This window comes from Delphinapterus leucas, chromosome 15, assembly GCF_059928025.1.
Source record: "Delphinapterus leucas isolate spDelLeu-1000000601 "Yukka" chromosome 15, BTC_Dleu_Yukka2, whole genome shotgun sequence".
In the NCBI taxonomy this organism is placed as follows: domain Eukaryota; kingdom Metazoa; phylum Chordata; class Mammalia; order Artiodactyla; family Monodontidae; genus Delphinapterus; species Delphinapterus leucas.
In genome coordinates, this window is record NC_143143.1 from 59338792 (window position 1) to 59358121 (window position 19330).

At 49.3% G+C, this 19330-nt stretch overlaps 1 protein-coding gene across 3 annotated transcripts in view; it reads right to left on the reverse strand.

The window, feature by feature from the left end:
* Positions 1-14968: 14968 nt before the first annotated feature.
* The window catches only part of EBF4 (EBF transcription factor 4), a 53918-nt gene continuing 49556 nt past the window's right edge, over positions 14969-19330 (reverse strand). For all 3 annotated transcript variants that reach the window (XM_022592837.2, XM_089896639.1, XM_022592835.2), the window contains exons 16-17: positions 16357-16554; positions 14969-15104 (exon numbers count right to left, since the gene is read on the reverse strand). In XM_022592837.2, coding sequence (XP_022448545.2) covers positions 15034-15104; positions 16357-16554 — 269 coding nt within the window. In that variant the 3' untranslated portion in view covers positions 14969-15033. The remainder of the gene's footprint in view (positions 15105-16356; positions 16555-19330) is intronic.

The following is a 19330-nucleotide window of genomic DNA, read 5'->3' on the forward strand; positions in this document are numbered from 1 at the left end:
AGATTTAGCTTGTCTCTATCTACAAAGAGTCCTGCTGGAATTTTAATTGGAATTACATTAAATTTATTGTTCAATTTGGGGGAGAATATATATCTTAAATATACTATGTCTTCCAATCTATAAATATGGTATGTTTTTCCTTTTATTAATTCTTCTTTGATTGCTTTTATTAGCATTTTGTAGTTTCTAGCATACAGATCCTGTATATGTTTTGTTAGATATATTCAAGTATTTCATTTTTTTGGAGCTATTGTAAATGGTACTGTATGGACTGAATTCTGTCCCCCTCAAATTTGTATGTTGAAGTCCGCTCCCACACACACCTCAGAATGTTACTATATTTGGAGATACAGACTTTAAAAAGGTAACTGAGGTTAAATGAAGTCAGATGGGTGGGCCCTAATCCAATGTGACTTGTGTTCTTATAAAAAGAGGGAGTGATACCAGGGACATGTATGCCCAGAGAAAAGGCCATGTGAGGACACAGTGAAAGACATCCATCAATAAAACAAGGAGAGGTCAGGCAGGAGAAACGAAATCTTGAAACACCTTGATCTTGGGCTTCATAGCTAAAACTGTGAGAAAATAAATTTCTGTCCTCTTAGCTACCCGATCTGTGGCAGCCCTAGCAAAAAAATACAGTTACTATTTTCAAAAATGTCACGTTCCAGTTGTTCATTGCTAATATATATATATATATTTTTTTTAAGGAACACTTTTTAAATTATAAGTACATTTCTTTTCTTTCTTTTAAATTTATTATATTTATTTATTTTTGGCTTTGTTGGGTCTTTGTTGCTGCTTGTGGGCTTCCTCTAGTTGCGGCGAGTGAGGGCTATTCTTCGTTGTGGTGCATGGGCTTCTCATTGCGGTGGCTTCTCTTGTGGCAGAGCACGGGCTCTAGGTGCGTGGGCTTCAGTAGCTGTGGCACGTGGCTCAGTAGTTGTGGTGCATGGGCTTAGTTGCTCTGCGGCATGTGGGATCCTCCCGGACCAGGGCTTGAACCCGTGTCCCCTGCATTGACAGGCGGATTCTTAACCACTGCACCACCAGGGAAGCCCCTTGTTGCTAATATATTGAAGTATGATGGAATATTGTATATTGATCTCAAGTCTTGTGACCTTGCTAAACTTGCTTATTAGATATAGGACTTTAAAAAAATATAGATTCCCTAGAATTTTCTGCATAGATGATCATATCATCTATCAATAGGGGTAATTGTATTAATTCCTTTACAATATTAAGCATTTTATTTCTTTTTCTTGCTTTATTGCACTTGCTAGAACTTCCAGTACTATATCAAATAGGAATTAAGTAACAATGGCTGAAAACTCCCCAACTTTGGTGAAAGATATAAATCTGTAGATCAAAGAAGTACAAGAGTGGTAAGAGTGGATTTTAGGAGGGAAACGTTAAGTTTGACGTTAGCTATTAGGTTTTTATAGATGCCCCTTATCATGTTGAGAAGGTTCCCTTCTAATCCTAGTTTGCTGAGAATTTTGATCAGGAATGAATGTTAGATTTTGTCAAATGCTTTTTTCTGCATCTATTGAGATGATCATTTCTATTTTTCTTTTTCAGTTTGTTAATACAGTGAATTCCATATTAGAATTCCATCCCAGTTAGAAAAGAGGATCAGAAACAGTTCTAGTTCACAATGAATGATCAAAAATAATCACTTGGAGTTTCACACTGGTGTTAACTCTCCTGGTCTCTATCATAATATAGTTTGAATATATCTGGGCCATCTGTACATTGTGAAGAATGCTACAATGGTTCTTTACATTGCTGACATCATACTGGCTGGGCAGGATGAACATGACACAGCTAGCACACTAGAGACCTTGGTAAGGCACACACACTCCAGATGGTGGGAAATAAACACTATGAAGATTCAGGAAACTGCCACTTTGGTAAGGTCCTATGGGATCCATTCATCAAGGGCATGCCATGATATCTCCTCCAAAGTAAAAGACTAATTGCTGCATCTTGCGTCCTCCACCACAAAGGAGAAAGCACAGTGACTGGTGGCCTCTTTGGATTCTGGAGACAACACATTCTTTTTTTTTTTTTTTTGCAGTCCACGGGCCTCTCACTGTTGTGGCCTCTCCCGTTGCAGAGCACAGGCTCCGGACGCGTAGGCTCAGCGGCCATGGCTCACGGGACCAGCCGCTCCGCGGCATGTGGGATCTTCCTGGACCGGAGCACGAACCTGCGTCCCCTGCATCGGCAAGTGGACTCTCAATCACTGCGCCACCAAGGAAGCTCTCTTTTTTTTAAAAAAAGATTTATTTATTTAATTTATTTTTGGCTGTATTGGGTGTTAGCTGTGGCACACAGGATCTTCACTGAGGCATGCGGGATCTTTCGTTGCAGTGCGCAGGCTCTTCATTGAGGTGCGTGGGCTTCTCTCTACTTGTGGTGTGCGGGTTTCTTTCTTCTCTAGTTGTGGCACACAGGCTCCAGGGAGCGTGGGCCTGTAGTTGTGGCGTGCGGTTCCAGAGCATGTGGGCTCTGTAGTTGTGGCACACCGGCTCTAGTTGAGGCGCACAAGCTCAGTAGTTGTGGCATGCAGGCTTAGTTGCCCCATGGCATGTGAGATCTTAATTCCCTGACTAGGGATCAAATCCACAACCCCTGCATTGGAAGGCGGATTCTTTACCACTGGACCACCAGAGAAGTTCCTGGAGACAACACAGTCTTCATCTAGGAATACTCCTCCAGCCCAGGTAACAGGTGACACAAAATGCTCTCAACTTTGGGAGGGATCAGGTGCTTGTGTATATTTGTCTTTTTAGGATTTTTTTTTTTTGATGTGGACCATTTAAAAAATCTTTACTGAATTTGTTACAATACTGCTTCTGTTTTATATTTTGGTTTTTTGGCTGCAAGGCATGTTGGACCTTAGCTCCCCGACCAGGTATGAACCTGCACCCCCTGCAATGGAAGGTGAAGTCTTAACCACTGGACCACCAGGGAAGTCCCTGTATATTTGTCTTAATTATTATTGTTAAGAAACAAATAATATAATATAATACTTTTTTTGTTTGTTTTACTTGAAAAAGGGACGTCTTTTTCTAATTTGAACCAAGACACCATATGTACTAGAATGTGCTTGAGATGAAACTTGTTTGATATCCATGGAGAGGAAGACAATGGTGGTTCTAGCCTGTGAGATAAGACACAAGCTAAATGCCCCCAAGTCTGTGAAAGCTTGGAAAGTGTGGAAGAAATAAAGGCCAAAGGCTCAAAATTTAATGTCAAACTATTGCTTACGAAACTCTGCGTGTAGGAGGAAATGCAGGAACAATGTAGTAGGAGGAAATGCAGGAACAATGTAGTGGCCCAAATCCTCAGGTTTCTTGGAACTTTGAAGTTACAGATGTTCTTTTTTTTTTTTTTTTTTTTTTGCGGTACGCGGGCCTCTCACTGTTGTGGCCTCTCCTGTTGCGGAGCACAGGCTCCGGATGCGCAGGCTCAGCGGACATGGCTCATGGGCCTAGCTGCTCTGCGGCATGTGGGATCTTCCTGGACCGGGGCATGAACCCACATCCCCTGCATCGGCAGGCGGACTCTCAACCACTGCGCCACCAGGGAAGCCCACAGATGTTCTTTTAATTACAGCTGTATAAGAAACACAAAAATATGGAATTGCCTTTCTCAGAGGTTGGGGCCCTTAAGACCTGAGTGAGAAATGAACATTTTTCAGTTATTTATTCAAGTATTTTTTCAGTCCTAACTTTTTTATCTTTCCTTCTGGGACTTGGTTGACACTAATGTTAACTTTTAAAATATATATATATTTTATTTATTTATTTATGGCTGCATTGGGTCTTCGTTGCTGCGTGCGGTCTTTCTCTAGTTGCGGCGAGTGGGGGGCTACTCTTCGTTGCAGTGTGCGGGCTTCTCATTGCAGTGGCTTCTCTTGTCGTGGAGGACGGACTCTAGGCGTACAGGCTTCAGTAGTTGTGGCTCGCAGGCTTAGTTGTTCTGCGGCATGTGAGATCTTCCCGGGCCAGGGCTTGAACCCGTGTCCCTTGCATTGGCAGGAGGATTCCAAACAACTGTGCCACCAGGGAAGCCCCGAAATTTTATATTTTAACTGGCTTTTTCTGACACCAGTCTACCAGGGCAAGGCGGGGTGCTGCCAGGCAGAGGTAGAGAGTCTGTTTCTCACTTGACCTCTGTTGACACCCAGGGGGTGGTGTTCCTTTTCACTGATGGGCAGAGGTGGGAGGTCTGGCTCCAAGTGTGATCTCCACTGACACCACAGGTTGGGGGTAGCCTTGTTACCTCTGGGCCATGGTCAAAGTCTTGACTCATTAGGTTTCTTGTGACACCATCCCAGCAGGGAGAATGAGAAGCCCCTTGTTACTGCTGAGTGGGGTGTAAATGCAGGCTTTTCACATGGTTTTCACTAACATGGTGAAACACGAGTGAGGCCCCAGGGGAGGCCTCATCGCCAGCCAGCGGGGATGAAAGTCTCCACCCTTTACTTGGTCTTCTCTGGCATCACACTGGCAGGGTGTTGGGGTACCTCCTTGCAGCCTGGACATGATGGAAGTTTAGGCTCCCCACTGGGCCTTTGCTGGTGTGAGTGTAGGTGGGGCTACAGTTTCTTCTGGGGGATTTGACTGGAGTATAAACTTTTTCGTCTAAAAGTTTCTGTCTTACTGGGTTGCTCCTTTCTTGGTCTCTTGACTAGAGAGACAGCAGGTTTTTGCTGGGGCCTTTTGTTGTTCCTTTCACCCACTGGCATTTCTGAGTTGCTGGCTTCTTCTGTTCCAAATCTGGGGTATGTGGGGCAGAAAGAAAACCTACAGAGGGGCTTCCCTGGTGGCACAGTGGTTAAGAATCCGCCTGCCAATTCAGGGGACACAGGTTCGAGCCCTGGTCTGGGAAGATCCCACATACCACTGAGCAATTAAGCCCATGCGCCCAGGGGTATTACAGCCATCTCCTTGCCAACTGTCATGCCCTTCAAGCTCCAGGGCTCCCTATGGCATCAGGTTAGGCTCCACTGATACCACATTCTTACTTAGAATCCCCCCATCCCCACCCCAGCCCTGTCCTGCCTCTCTCAGCCCTTTTCTTCTAGAGAGCACTTCCACATGCACCCCAGCCCCCATTTCAGGCTCTGCTTCCAGGGAATCCCCTTACGGCAAGTGCTGCGTAAGTTGTGGGTCTAAATGTCAATGTCGCCACTCCTCCTGGGCAGTGTTGAGTGAAGAAGAGGGCTTGCTACCTCTCTTTCTCCTGCTCTGTCAGCCCCGACTCCACACGTACACACACAGGCACATATGCCTCCCTGCAGCCCCTCCTCCCCCACCTTCTGCTACTGAGCTGCTCCCCCGAGGAAGTGGGCTTGGAGGAATTCTGTCAACCTTGAGGCTTGATTATGAGCTTTTGGTTTTCAGATGAGACCAAGAGAAGGGATGCCCCACCTCACTCAAAAAGGAACAGAGCGATGCCTGGCAGCCTTTTTTTTTTTTAATTAATTTTTACTGGAGTATAGTTGCTTTACAACTGGCAGCCTCTTGTTACCTGCTCCCGGCCTGGCCTGACCTGACCCTGGGGACCCTGTAGGGCTCCACACTGCAGAACCACGGGGTCATCACTGAGAGGCCTGCCAGGTTCAGGCTTGCTGAGTAGCCACTCGACCACATTCCACGCGGCAGCCACAGTTTGTCTTGGCGAGGTGGCCCTCTAGGCCCGGCTCCAAGAAGGCCTGGGGAGCAGCCCAGACAAACCCGCTTTCGCCACAGAAGCCAAAGCTGGCTGGGCTTGAGTCGGTGTCAGCCCCAGTGGCCAGACCCTCCTCCACCCACCTGAAGGTGGACTCAGGCTCTGGGTGAGGGGTTGGATGTGTGGAGGGGGCTAGTGTCCCAGTTGGGGGAACCCCAAGAGAGGCAGCAGGGGCAGGGACGCAGGCCAGAGGGCTTTCCTGCCCAACCCTCTACCCTAAGGCAGGCCTTCAAGAACTGGGCTCACAGGATGGCTGCCCACTATAGCGTGGCCCTTGGCCATGGTGCTAGATGGATAGCCCCTTACACCCTAGCCATGGAGAGGCACCTATACCTCCCCTGGGAACCCTGGAAACCCAGCTCGAGGGGCCCACTGCACAGCGAAGGGTCTCTCAGGGGCAGCGTTCACTCCCAGGCTGGCAGGGAATGAGGAAGGAAAGGCTTTGGAGAACCGAGATGCCAGGATGCTGGGCCCCAAGGAATAACAGACCTGCTGTTGACGGTGTTTTCCTTCCCCTTTTAAACACTTGGCTCTTTTTCCCTCGTGCAGAAACAGTCTAGTTTCTGTTATTGCCCTGGTGGGAAGCCTCTTCTATATCTTTAGAATCATGAAGTCTCTTCCAGTCTGTCTCCAGTGGGGGGTGTCTATGGACTCAGAACACCCTCCTTCCCCTTGGCAGTCCCCTCAGCTCTAATCCCAGCACTTGCCCCCCCCTCACCCCCATCTACCCGGGGGTGGCCCTCTGTGCTCCCTGCCAGGACTGAGGCAAGGAGGGGGTGGGAGTGGGGGTGGACACCTTCCCCTTTGAGAAGTGAGTGGAGATAGGGGCTCTTGGACAGATGGCCCACGAGCAAATTTCTGGAACTCCAAAAGAGGAGACCCAGAGCTCAGAGTCCAGCTGAGGACAGACAGGTTAGAATCGAGGTAGAATGACTTAGTGAGAGACTGATTTGCTTTTGTTCTTGTGTTTTTCCCTCCCCCTCTCCCAGAAGGCAGCAGAAGGTATCATGACAGGGTGAAGTACTGAGGTGGTCTTCAGATCTCTGCATTTTGTTTCCCAGAAACCTAGCTTCTTGAAGAGAAGTGGGGAAGGTGAGGGCCAATGGGTACATTCTGGGAGAGTAGCACAAAGAGAGAAAGAGATAGAGATAAAGAAAGAGAAAGAGACAGAAAGAGAGAGGAGAGAGAGAGAGAGAGAATGGGGCTATATGTTAACAAATGGTATACCCTGGGTAAAGGAGGCATGGAAGTGCACCATTAAGCATACAATTAATGCAGTTAATGCAGTGGTTTAACATTAGACATATAATGAATGTAATTCAGCACGTTAACAAAATAATGGAGAAATTCACACGATTCTCTCAATGTATGCACAGAAGCATTTCATAAAATTTGGCATCTATTCATAATTAAATTTTTTTTAGAAACTCAGGAATAGAAGGATGCTCTAAAACCAAACATGATACTTAATGTTAGAAGTTTACCTTTTGAGGTCAGGAACAAAATAAAATTGCTCACTAACACTACTTCTAATTAACATTGTATTGAAGGCACCAGTGATGTATTTTGGCAAGAAAAGGAAAGAAAAGAAATAAGGATTGGAAATGAAGAAATAAGACTGTCCTTTACAGATGACATAATTATCAACTTAAGAAAATCCAAGATGGGACTTCCCTGGTGGCGCAGTGGTTAAGAATCCGCCTGCCAACGTAGGGGACATGGGTTCGATCCCTGGTCCAGGAAGATCTCACATGCTGCGGAGCAACTAAGCCCGTGCGCACAACTACTGAGCCCATGCGCCTAGAGCCCGTGCACCACAACAAAGAGTAGCCCCCGCTTGCTGCAACTAGAGAAAGCCCGTGTGCTGCAATGAAGACCCAATGCAGCCAAAAAATAAATTAAAAAAAAAAATCCAAGACAATCTATGGATAAAGTATTACTATATGTGAGCTAAGCGAGGTTGCTGAATACAAGGTTATTGTACAAAAATCAACTGTATTTCTATAAACCCACAACAAATAGCTAGGAAGTGGAATTAAGAAAATGATATCATATATAACAGCATAAAATAATCAGATACTGAGGAAGAAATAAAAGATGTGTAAGACTTCCACACAGAGGCCTATAAAATACTGTTAAGAGAAGTTTAAAAGATTTAAATAAATGGAACAATACATAATATTCATAGATTGAAATATTCAACATTTTAAAGATATCAATTCTCCATTAACTGATCTATAAATTCAATACAATCTCAATGAAAATTCAGGAGGCTTTTAAAGAATTAATAAATTGGGCTTCCCTTGTGGTGCAGTGGTTGAGAGCCCGCCTGCCGATGCAGGAGGCACGGGCTCGTGCCCCGGTCCGGGAAGATCCCACATGCCGCGGAGTGGCTAGGCCCGTGAGCCATGGCCGCTGGGCCTGCGCGTCCGGAGCCTGTGACCCGCAACGGGAGAGGCCACAGCAATGAGAGACCCGCGTACCACACACACACACACAAAAAGAATTAATAAATTGATTATAAAATTTAAATGGAAATGCAAAGGACCAAGTGTAGCTAAGATAATCATGAAGAACTGAGTTCGACAATTTGCTGTACTGGATATCAAAACTTACTATAAATCTAAAGAAATTAAGATAGTGTGGAATTGGTATAAAGGTAGACAAAAAGACCTGTACACATATGGAAACTTAATTTATGATAAAGGTGCCACTGACTTGCAGTGGAGAAAAGATGGTCATTTTAATAAATGGTGATGAACCAGTTGACTATCCATACAAAAAATAAATAAATAAATAAACTTGACCCCTAGCTCACACCATATATAAAAATCAAAATACCTTCTTGGTAAGACAGGAATAAAGACACAGACCTACTAGAGAATGGACTTGAGGATATGGGGAGGGGGAAGGGTAAGCTGTGACAAAGCGAGAGAGAGGCATGGACATATATACACTACCAAACTTAAGGTAGATAGCTAGTGGGAAGCAGCCGCATAGCACAGGGAGATCAGCTCGGTGCTTTGTGACCGCCTGGAGGGGTGGGATAGGGAGGGTGGGAGGGAGGGAGACACAAGAGGGAAGAGATATGGGAACATATGTATATGTATAACTGATTCACTTTGTTATAAAGCAGAAACTAACACACCATTGTAAAGCAATTATACTCCAATAAAGATGAAAAAAAAGAAATTATAGTTTCATGGAACAGACAGAAGGAGGTATGCTAAATTAACAAATGCTTTTTTTAAAGGGAGAAGTGGGGAGTAAGAATCAGAAATACCTGTTACAATTTAATACACTAAATGTGGCAATAAATTATAGCTACATAAAAAAAATATCTTCTTGATTTGGGGGTAGGTGAAGATTTCTTAAAAGGATACAAGAAACATTAACCATAAAGAAAAGATTGATAACTTAGACTACATTCAACTAAGAAATTCTAGTTATCAAAAAATCCCTTAATGAGAGTGAAGAGCAGGGGAGTGTGAAACAAGTGATAGGAGGGCTCTCACGTTGGGGTTGGTGAGAGAGAGCTTGTCTGGTGTGGTGTTCTTATGAACACCAGACTTCAAAGCTGGTGGCTTCAAGGTGGCTCATGCCCTTCGGTCACCCAAAGGGTGTTGTTACCGCGTACTGGAATGGCAGCAGAGGAAGGAAGCTTGTGGGTATACGTGCAAAGGTGTGGACAGGGAGGGGAGGGTGGCCAGCCCAGGCGCAAGAGCGAGGAGCTTCTGAGAATCACTGAAGAGCCTGGCTCTTCTAGGGGACAAAGACACTGTGTGTGATCTGTGAATTTTTTCCTATTTGGAGAAATCATCCTCGGGAAGAGAAAAGAGATTTGGGGGTCCACTTGAACCACCTCAACCATGTTTAATGCTTGCCTCATTCTAAGTTGATCATATGGCGGGGGAAATAGACCTTAGAGGTTACTCTGGCAAACAACTACTAGTTTATCTTCAAGGGCATGAGGCTTTATTTTTTTAACTTTCACATTTAGGTCCACAATCCATCTTAACTGATTTTTGTGAATGGTATGTGGTAGAGGTCAAGTTTCATTTTGTCTTATGAATATCCAGTTGACCTAATGTCATTTATCGAAAAGACCATCCTTTCTGTACTGCATAGCAGTTTCCATTTTTCTGGGAGATTTTTCTTTTTCTTTTTGTTTGGCTGCACCGTGTGGCTTGTGGGATCTTAGTTCCCCAACCAGGGATTGAACCCAGGCCACGGCAGTGAAAGAGCTGGACCACCAAAGAGTTCCCTGGGAGATTTTTCTTTTTGAAAAAAAATAAGGGCCCTGCCAATAAGGGCAGGAATGGGAAGAATGAGGACGTTTTGCAAAACAGTCAGCAGTAGGGCTGGTCAAAGCTGCTGCTGGGCTTCCCTTGAGTCAGTGAGACCTGTCCACAGTGGGTCCTGTCTGAGCCAAGTACAGCCCCAGAGGCTGCTCGAGGATGCAGGGCACAGCAGCCTGGTTCTGCTGGGAAACATATGTGGGAGGGAAGCAGAGGATTTCCTGGGAGATGCTCTCTCTCTAAAGGTCAAGCAACAAAGTATCTGACCGTCATCTTACTTCCACCCCATCGGCCCTGTGGAAAGAAAGCCCGGCGGTAGGCTGATGCCGGGAAGGGCCCCTTTGTCACCTGGCATCTTGGTACCTCAACTAGAAACAGTCTGAGCAGAATTTCTGTCACCTGGTCCCAGGAGAGGCAGGACCTACAGATGACGAAAAATTCATAAACTTACTTCAACTAGGAAAAACTTCCTCTTCCACAGGCTGACTGCCCGGGGCCACCTCCGGTACGCACTGTTGTGCCCCATCCAGACCCTTCATCTTTACCTCTTCAGTGTACACCTGTCTGACCCCATCTGCCAGCACTGCATCTCTTCCCCTGAGAGCTTTCTCTAGCTTCTGGGGCCTGTTACCACCTGCGAGGCCACCTAGAAGTTCCAGGAAGGTGGTGCTCCCCTCCTGCTGCCCCCGGAAGCTGCTGACCACTGACTGACAGAAGTCGGTGTATAAGTAAGTACACAAGCTCCCTGGCCCCTCAGGTGGGAAATCTCTGAGGCGTGTGTTTTATACAGTTTCCCAGAGTTCCCTGGTGGGATTAAGCTCCAGAAAACTCACAGGAGTGACTTGCTCACAAGCACACTGTATTGGGCTTCCTTACTCTCCCTGCCTCCCTTTCCCCCTCCCTCACTGGTGCTTCCTGAGATTGCCTCCCAAATAAACCCTCTGAGCACAAATCTTTGTCTCAGGCTCTGCTCCTGGGGGAATCCACACGAAGACAACCTCCATTCCGGGTGCATGATGCCACCCTGACTGATATGAACGTAGGCACTGGGGCAAGGTTAGAACTTCCACCACTGGCCTGGGATGTCCAGCACCTGCAGGGGTCAGTCCTCATGAACCAATCAATCCTGTCTTGTCTACAAGGCCTCAGGACTGTCACTAGGCTAGGACCTGGTGATATGCTAGCATTTAGGGGCTTCCCCGGTGGCCAATGCAGGGGACAAGGGTTCGAGCCCTGATCTGGGAAGATCCCACATGCCGCGAAGCAACTAAGCCCGTACGCCACAACTACTGAAGCCTGCGTGCCTAGAGCCCGTGCTCCGCAAAAGTGAAGCCACCACAATGAGAAGCCCGCGCACCCCAATGAAGAGTACCCCCTGCTCACCGTAACTAGAGAAAGCCCATGTGCAGCAACGAAGACCCAATGCAGACAAAGATAAATAAATAAATACGCTAGCATTTACTGGGCAGTGGGTTCTCCATACAGATTTATGTAAGATCAAGACCAAGCTTCTGCCACTCAGTTTAATATCATCCTGAGTCAGGATGGCTGGATCTATGGAGAATGGTGTCCCTTTCGACTAGAGAATGTTGCAAGCCCAGAGAGGTGTTCTGGCTGTGAGGCCCAGGAAAAAATGCCCTTGTTGCTTTGCTGGAGTTGCTGCAGATCCAGATGCAGACCCAGACTTGGTTGCAGGCTTGTCTGGTACTGACCCATGACTCATGGTCCAGTTTCACTCACTCCTCACTGATTTATTGGCTACAAAATGACCTGGTGTGATATTTGCCAGATTTGGTTAATAGTTTTCATCTCAAGTGATGGCCCTGACTAGAGACTGTGTTAAAAATGATTTTGTGACCCTGGTGGGTCTGTGGCATAGAACTGTTGGTTCTACTTGTTCATACCCCCTCAGACTCACTGCTCCAGAATTTGCTTACAATATCCTACAACAAAGTCTACTGATGGCTTTTTCTCTGCAGGAGACACAGGCAGGCCAGAAGGGTCAGAGAGTTAATCTCCTGGAAGCAGCCCCCGGGCAGTGACAGATGAGGGCTGGAGGATCAATATCCCAGATCCTCTGCCCCTTGGGTGGGAAAACCCTGAGTTATGTTCTACACTGTCTTCCAGAGTTCTCCAGCAGGGAACCTGTCTCAGGTTCTGCTTCTTGGGGAACCAAAACCAAGACATGCGGGAAGAACATTGTGTTAGTCAGCCTGGGCTGCCATAATAAAATACCATAGACTAGGCAGCTTAAACAAAGAAATTTATTTTCTCATAGTTTCAGAAGCTAGAAAAGTCCCAGATCAAGGTGCAAGCTGATTTGAACCCTGGTGAGGACTCTTCCTGACTTGTAGGTGGCCGCCTTCTTGCCTGTGTCCTCACATAGTGGACAGAGAGCTCTGGAGTCTCTTCCTTTTCATACAAGGACACAGTTCTATCAAATTAGGGCCCCACTCTTATGGCTTTATTTAACCTTAATCACCTCCTTAAAGGCCCTGTCTCCAAATATAGCCACAAAGGCAGAGGGGTTTGGGCTCCATGTATGAATTTTGAGAGGACACAATTCAGTCCAGAGCAAACATCATAGTGATTAGCTCTGCCTTCTGTGGATGAGGGAGTGGGCAGTATTTATCTATCTACCTCTCTCTCTCTCTCTAACCTGCCACACTGTGCTGCTTGCAGGATCTTAGTTCCCTAAACTGGGACCCCTGGCAGTGGAGGTGCAGAGTCCTAACCACTGGACCACCAGGGAATTCCCAGGAGTGGGCAGTGTTGACTCAAATGGTGGCTTGACGACAGTTGTGAGATCTACGAGGACAAATATCACATCTTATTTATACCAACCACGGCACCTGACCCATTCCAGGAACCTGCATCTGGTACAGATTAGCGCTCAGCAGATTATCAACCTGGGAGGGCCCTGGACCGTGGAAACTGCTCAGAGCCTGAATGGAGCAGGGCATGGCTGGCAGGTTTTGGGGCTCTGCAACACAGGCTGAAGGCAGGAACTGAGGGGAGGCCAGGCGAGCACTGAGAATAAAGCAGGATTCTTAGGTAGGAGGCTATCTCATCACGGGCCCCGGTGAGATGAATCCCAGGTATTGGCAGGAACACAAGAGAAGAAAGTGGAGGCCTCTAAAGGACGGGGCCAGCCTATCTGCCTTGGCAAGTATTATTTGTCCAGAGGGCTGCAAGGCATGGGCTCATGGGTTGGGGAAGGACAGGTTTCCAGTGGCCAGAGCAAAGGACTGCTGTCAGGAGGAGAGAAAAGGAAGCTTGAGGCCTGGAGTTGGACCCTGGGATCTCTGGACAGTGCATGAAAAAAGTGGCTTCCAGTGCCAGAAAGCTAGACCTTTGGGGTCTAGGGAACACGTTTCAGGGGGAGAACTGGGATTCATCCTTGCAGTTGGGTAGATGAGCCTGGGAATCTTGCCTTTCTACCACCCATCCTCCAAAACTCTGAGACAGGAGAGCTGGAAAGTGCCTAGGCCTGGGAAGGAGGGAGGAAGTTTGGGGTGTCACTTAATCAGGCAATCCTAGGAGCCAAAATTTGCCCCACCCAGCAGCCTCCAGTCAAGAAGGATTTCACTTCTGAGCCTCTGTACATCTGGGTAGTATTTAGTTGGCTCTGTTCTGGTTCCCAGCAATGTCCTTCTGACACCCCCAACCTTGGTCCTGCTCAGACAGCTGGGGGACTGAGTCCTCAGTGCCCAGAATGGGCTCCCAGCCAGAGTTCTCAGGGCTGAGCCCGTGTCCTGGGTCTTCCCACCCCTCCCCAAACCCCCCAACTCAGTACCCAAGAGCAGATATGGGGCAGGGAATACTTGCTCAGTTGAACTCTGATGCTGTTGAAAAAGTCCAAGGTATAAGAAGGCTGCCCAGGGGCATGGTTTAGAGTTGCAGAGCTACTGAGAAAAGCAGACCCACACCAAGGAAGCAGACAAGGGAGGCTAGGTGGCCACCTGCACCTGTGTTTATTGTTTTCTCCAACCTCAGCAGAGCAGAGTATGAGACCAGGGGCAGCTGGACTCGTTCCATGGTTCTATGGGGCCAGCCAGGGTCATCTGTGTGTGGGGCCAGAGTCCATGAGACATCCACTGAGGGCAAGATCCACAACCAGGGGCCTGGCACCTCCTCTTCTGCACCCTTCATGCCCAAAGCCCCCACCGGGATTCATGATGTGGCAAGCATGAGTGCTCAGGACTCAAAGGAAGTGGGGCGGCCACAGAATCAAGTGGCTGTCAGAAGCTCCATGGGAGCCTAGGCAGGCCTCCTGAGGCTGCTGGGCACCACCCCTCGTCCTGGAGAGTATTTGGGATGCCGGGATGGTTGAGATGGGTCAGACGCAAACAGGACCTTCCCAGGCCACCTCTTCCTGAGCTCCTTATCATACTCCCCATCCCATGCTCCTGTCACCAGATGCCCTTGGTCTGCACAAGGTCCATCTCTTCCAGAGGAACCGACCCAGCAAGTGAGGTCAGGCATCCAGCACCTCCACGGGATGCTCTCCTAACAAGAGCATCAGCACAGTGCTGGGGCTTCCAACCAGCCTCAAGGGAGGTGAGAGAAGCCTGTGGGACGGAGGGGCCCTTGAGCACAGGGAGGAAGGCCTCTCCCTGTTCAGGCCTGTGGGTTGAAGTCTGCCTGCAGCCCTGGCCCTGCATCTGTCTGTGCTGCCATCCAGGGCATGGGCGTGAATCCTGGAGGGACCACTAGTCCGGGCTCAGTGGGGACAACACCTGTAGACCTGGTGGGGAGAGGAAAAGATGAAGGTCCTGTAGGAAGGCCGGCTGCAAGGGGACAGGAAGCCACTTCTCGCCTCTTGTTCAGCCTGGGCCACTGGGCTGGGCTATGTGGCCCTGACAGCTGTCTAGATGGGCCCTGGAGAGGGAGACATGGACCCCAACACCCCATCCCTGCTAAAGTCTTTTGGAGAGAGCCCATCCAAGGTCAGGAAGGGAAGCAAGACTCAGCCAGAGACCTACCGTAATTAGGAGTACGCCAGGCCCTGAAGCCCCCGAGCTGGAGAGTGGAACTTGTCAGAATCTTCAAAAGGCTGGTCTGCAGTAACCAAGCAGGGGAGCCATAAGCCATGTGTAGCCTGTGCCCCTCTCGACTGGGGGCAGCATGCAGGACATATGGCACTTTTTGAGGGCAGAACTATCAAGAGCCTTGAAGGTAGTCAGCCACCCCCAGTCCTAGCCTAGGCCCAGCACTGCAGACAGTTAGGTGAGGTGTGCCCCCCAGACCTCTTAGGAGGTACAACCCCAAGCCCTTGACCCCCTAGTTTCTTCAATCGAGAGACATGACTCTGGGCTCTTCTTCCCAGCCTGTCTCCTTCAGAGGGCCTGTCTCAAGGTGAGGAAGCAGACGGCCATGTATCAGGACAGCAAAGGGAAGAGGTCAGCCTCCAGGAGTACAGATACCTAATGCAGCGGTAGCAGCATGTCTTCCTCCCACACCCCCACGAAATTCATCACTTCCATCACCCTTGCCTCTTTCTAACCCCCTTCCCATGGTTTGCTGCAGGAGAAACTGGTGGCCTTCTGTCCTTCCTATTCCCTGCATTTTAAGCTCCAGACACACTTAGGTTAAGAAAAATTATCCAAAACTTGGAAACAAGGCTAAATATAACTGTGTTCCACTTTGAATTATCCTAGAGCATCATCTAACAAGCCCACCCCAAAAGTCATCTTATTCTAAGGGATGCAACTCTTTTTGACTTGCTATATACACTACTGGTTAGAACCCAGGCTTTAAGTTGGATGTTGACTTGGAGGAGATTGATAAATGGCAAATAACAATCATTTCACTAATGGGCTGCAGGAGGGGTGGCCTGGTCCCAATTCCCTATCTGTAAATGGGGAAGGTGAAGCTGGGCTAAGCCTTATCTAAGGCCAGTCCCCCTCCATCCAGCAAGTGGCCTGGTCTCTCACAGTGGTGTGTGCTATCCTCCAGTGGACATAGGCAGGTACAGGTCAAAGGCACGCAGCCCACGGTGGGGTTTTTCCAGCTCTGCATGTTGGGTCTTTACTCTGGGCTCAACTGGATGAGGCCTCGAAGTGGTTTCCAGACCTTCTCCAACTGGTATTGTTGTCTCCTTGATGGTCCAGAGTGAGACCGTCCCAAGCTATGAGGCCCAGGGAAGTGGGGTCCAGATGGACCTCCTTGAACCCCTGCGGAGCTCCCTCCTCTGCAACCCCCAGGGAGAACTGGTCACCTGGCTTGAAGCTCTTTGTGAGATGTGGATGGAGTGGGCTGCGCAGGCCCAGCTGCTCTGCGAGGTTCCAGCGAGGCAGCATGGAGCACTCACCTGGAAGCCCCTCTCCATGGGCTCTGGGGCAGGCCTGGGGTGGGGAGCTGGGTGGGCGCAGCACGGGGGCGAAAGCACTCCTCTGTTTGACAGCGGAGATCATGTTGACAGGCGAGAAGGAGAAGACGCTGGTGGTGGGGGCAGCCGCCGGGAGGGACATAGAGGAGGCAGCGGCCAGCGGGGGGCTAGAGGGCATGACTCCAGGGCGGGGAGGGGCAGGCGCAGCAGGGAAGGCGGTGGGAGACACAACAGGGAGACAGCACCAGAGTGAGCAGCTCGGTTGCTGCCCTGGCATGAGAAGTATGCCCTGTGCGGGCTGCTGACCTGGGTGCCAGGCTCAGCCCACACTGGGGGCTGTGAGGGTCCTGGGGAGACCAGTACAGGGTAGAGTCTGGAGGCAGGCTGGGAGCCTCTGGGGTTGCGGGCTAGCATTTGCCCTTTTGGGGGTTCTGGAGACCCTTTCTTAGCATTGGAGATGATAGGGCCAGATGAGGTTAAAAACAAACAAACAAACAAAACCCAAAAAACGAAAGCAAAACCAGAACATCCAACAAAACCAGATACTGAGAGGTGCCCGCAAAGATGAGGCATGAGCAAGAAATGAAACAGGTTAGGATTCCTGCTGAAAACCACTGGGATTCTGAGACACTAAGAAACATTGACGGGCCCTGGGGCATCAAGGTTAGAGTCAAAGGTCAGGGTTCATAGCAGAGCTGGGGCAAGTGGCCAGGGACGAAGTTTGGGGGGTACACATAGGCTCTTGTTATAAGGCCCCTCTGTCCAGGATCACAGCTCACACAAGAACCCTTACTCCCCCCACAAATATGTTCCCCTTACCAATTACACTCCCTCCAACCCCTGACACTCTGTTCTCTTCCAGCTTAATGCAGGTCCTCATCATATTCAGCCCTGGTCCTGGAGGCCTCCTGGATCTCCCTCTTCCAGCAGGTCCATTTTAAAGAAAGGTACAGAGATCCAAATCCTCAGATCTTCCTGTTCCCTAACCCCCTAGCCCCCATGGCTGTGGCTTGCTCTCCTGGGAATAGCCAGGGAGCCTCCTGCACACAGCCTTTGCCTGCCCCTCCTTCTTGCAGCCTCCTCTCCTGGGGGCTCCTGCCCAGGCCATCTCTGGATTCCCCTTTCTACAACCTCATCTGAACACAATTCCCTGCCTCTCTCTTCTAAAGACCAATAAGACTGTGATTTGAGTGTTGTCCAGGCAGCGGGCAATGGGATGAGGGTGGGGGTTTCCTGAAAGAAACCAGCAGCCTGAGAAAGATGCTTTTGGTATCAGAACACCCCCCACCCACCCCCTTTGGAACAGTGATGCCTTCAACAGCTGCCCCTGTTCCAAATGTACTCGGCCCCATGGATCACCGTCTCCTTTTAAGACAATGCTGACTGCTAGCTCATGAGATCCATGGAGCTCCGTGGAGGGCTTGAAATAAATGCCAGAAAATGTACTGTATCTCTCAAGGCCCAGAGCTCACAGCCACATTTTGTAGCTTGGGTAGTACTGGGAGTTGTGGTTCAGTCCAGGGCTGCTGGCGGCTGAAGCAGAAGACAGAGGGGAGGTCCGAGCAGACAGCCTCTGGCAGGGACAGTTCCGGAGGTCATTACAGGCACGTCCTGGCAAACTCAATGAGAATGATGCCCCCTGGAGCTTCACCACAAAGCGTCGTGCACAAGGGGGAGAGGATGGGGACTGGACAGAACAATCCCACCAGATGGGACTGACCCTTAGGCCAGCCCAGGGTGTCCCCAGTTGATGCTGGAGTGAGGCTTAAGCAGCTGTAGAATTCTTGATCTCCTGGCTGAATGGGAAGACCCCAGGTGGCTGGCTTTTGCCCACTGGGGCAGTGTGTTCCTCCACTGCTGACTGCACTGTGTGTGCGGCGGAGAAGGGGGGCTGGTGTTCCAAACTCCACCAGCTTCGACCTGGGGGGCACCCTGAGAGAGGTGGTAAGAATACTTTCCAGAACTGAAGGGAAGTAGGAGCAGTGGAGCCTGACCTGAGCAAAGGGGAGACAGGAGTCTTGGTGGGGACACCAGAGGGTCATGGTTTGTGTGGACACCAGCAACATGGGGCTTCTGGTCCCAAACATTGAGCCCAGGCCAGACGTAGAGAGCCAGACTCAAACCCACAGCCAAAAAGAGCAGTACTCAGGATGTAGGCCATGGGAAGGAAGGCTAGGCAGGTGCCAGATATGTTGGTCTTCAGCAATAGCAAACATATGACAGGGGACAGGCGAAGGAATGGCAGGAAAAGCCTCCTTGGCCAACCTTCCCCATTCCTCTGGCACGACAGCGTCTCCCAGGACTCAAGGTGCAATCTCTCTTACAATTGATGGGGGAGGCTCCTTGTATGTGAGCAGGGGTGGAGCAATCCCCCAAGCTGGGTGCTTTAAAAACATGTCTGCTGAATAGCTAAGCTGTAAGAACCTGCAAACAGGCTGTTCTGGAATTTGCTGTTGGAAGGAGGGACTTGAGGGCAGTGCATGGTAAAAGCATAAACGCCCCGTCGCCCATCCACCCAGCTCTGAGCTGCCCACCCCAAGAAGCCAGACAGAAGACGGTTAATGCCCACAGCCAGTGCTGTGATGTAAATTCCCACACTCTTTCTGAACTGCGTCTGGGCCCTTTATGCACAGTGGCACATTCAGGTCTGAGAACAACCCTAGGCAACAGGTGGTACTGATCCGGTTTTACAGAGAGGAAACTGAAGTGAAGTAACCTGCTGAATGTCAGACAGCTCCTGATTTGGACAATCAAACTGTGAGTCCAGGTGTCTGACTACACAGAATTCTTGCTCTGCCCAACCAGATTGCTGGGAGCCACGTCTTCCCTCCTCAGGCCCCTGCCTCTCCTGGGGGGCGTGGGGCCAGGTGGAAACCTACTTTTCTTGGGCCCTGAGTTCCCTTGGGCTTCCGGCAGGGGGCACTAGCCCTCCTCCTGAAGTCCTGGCATAAGATTG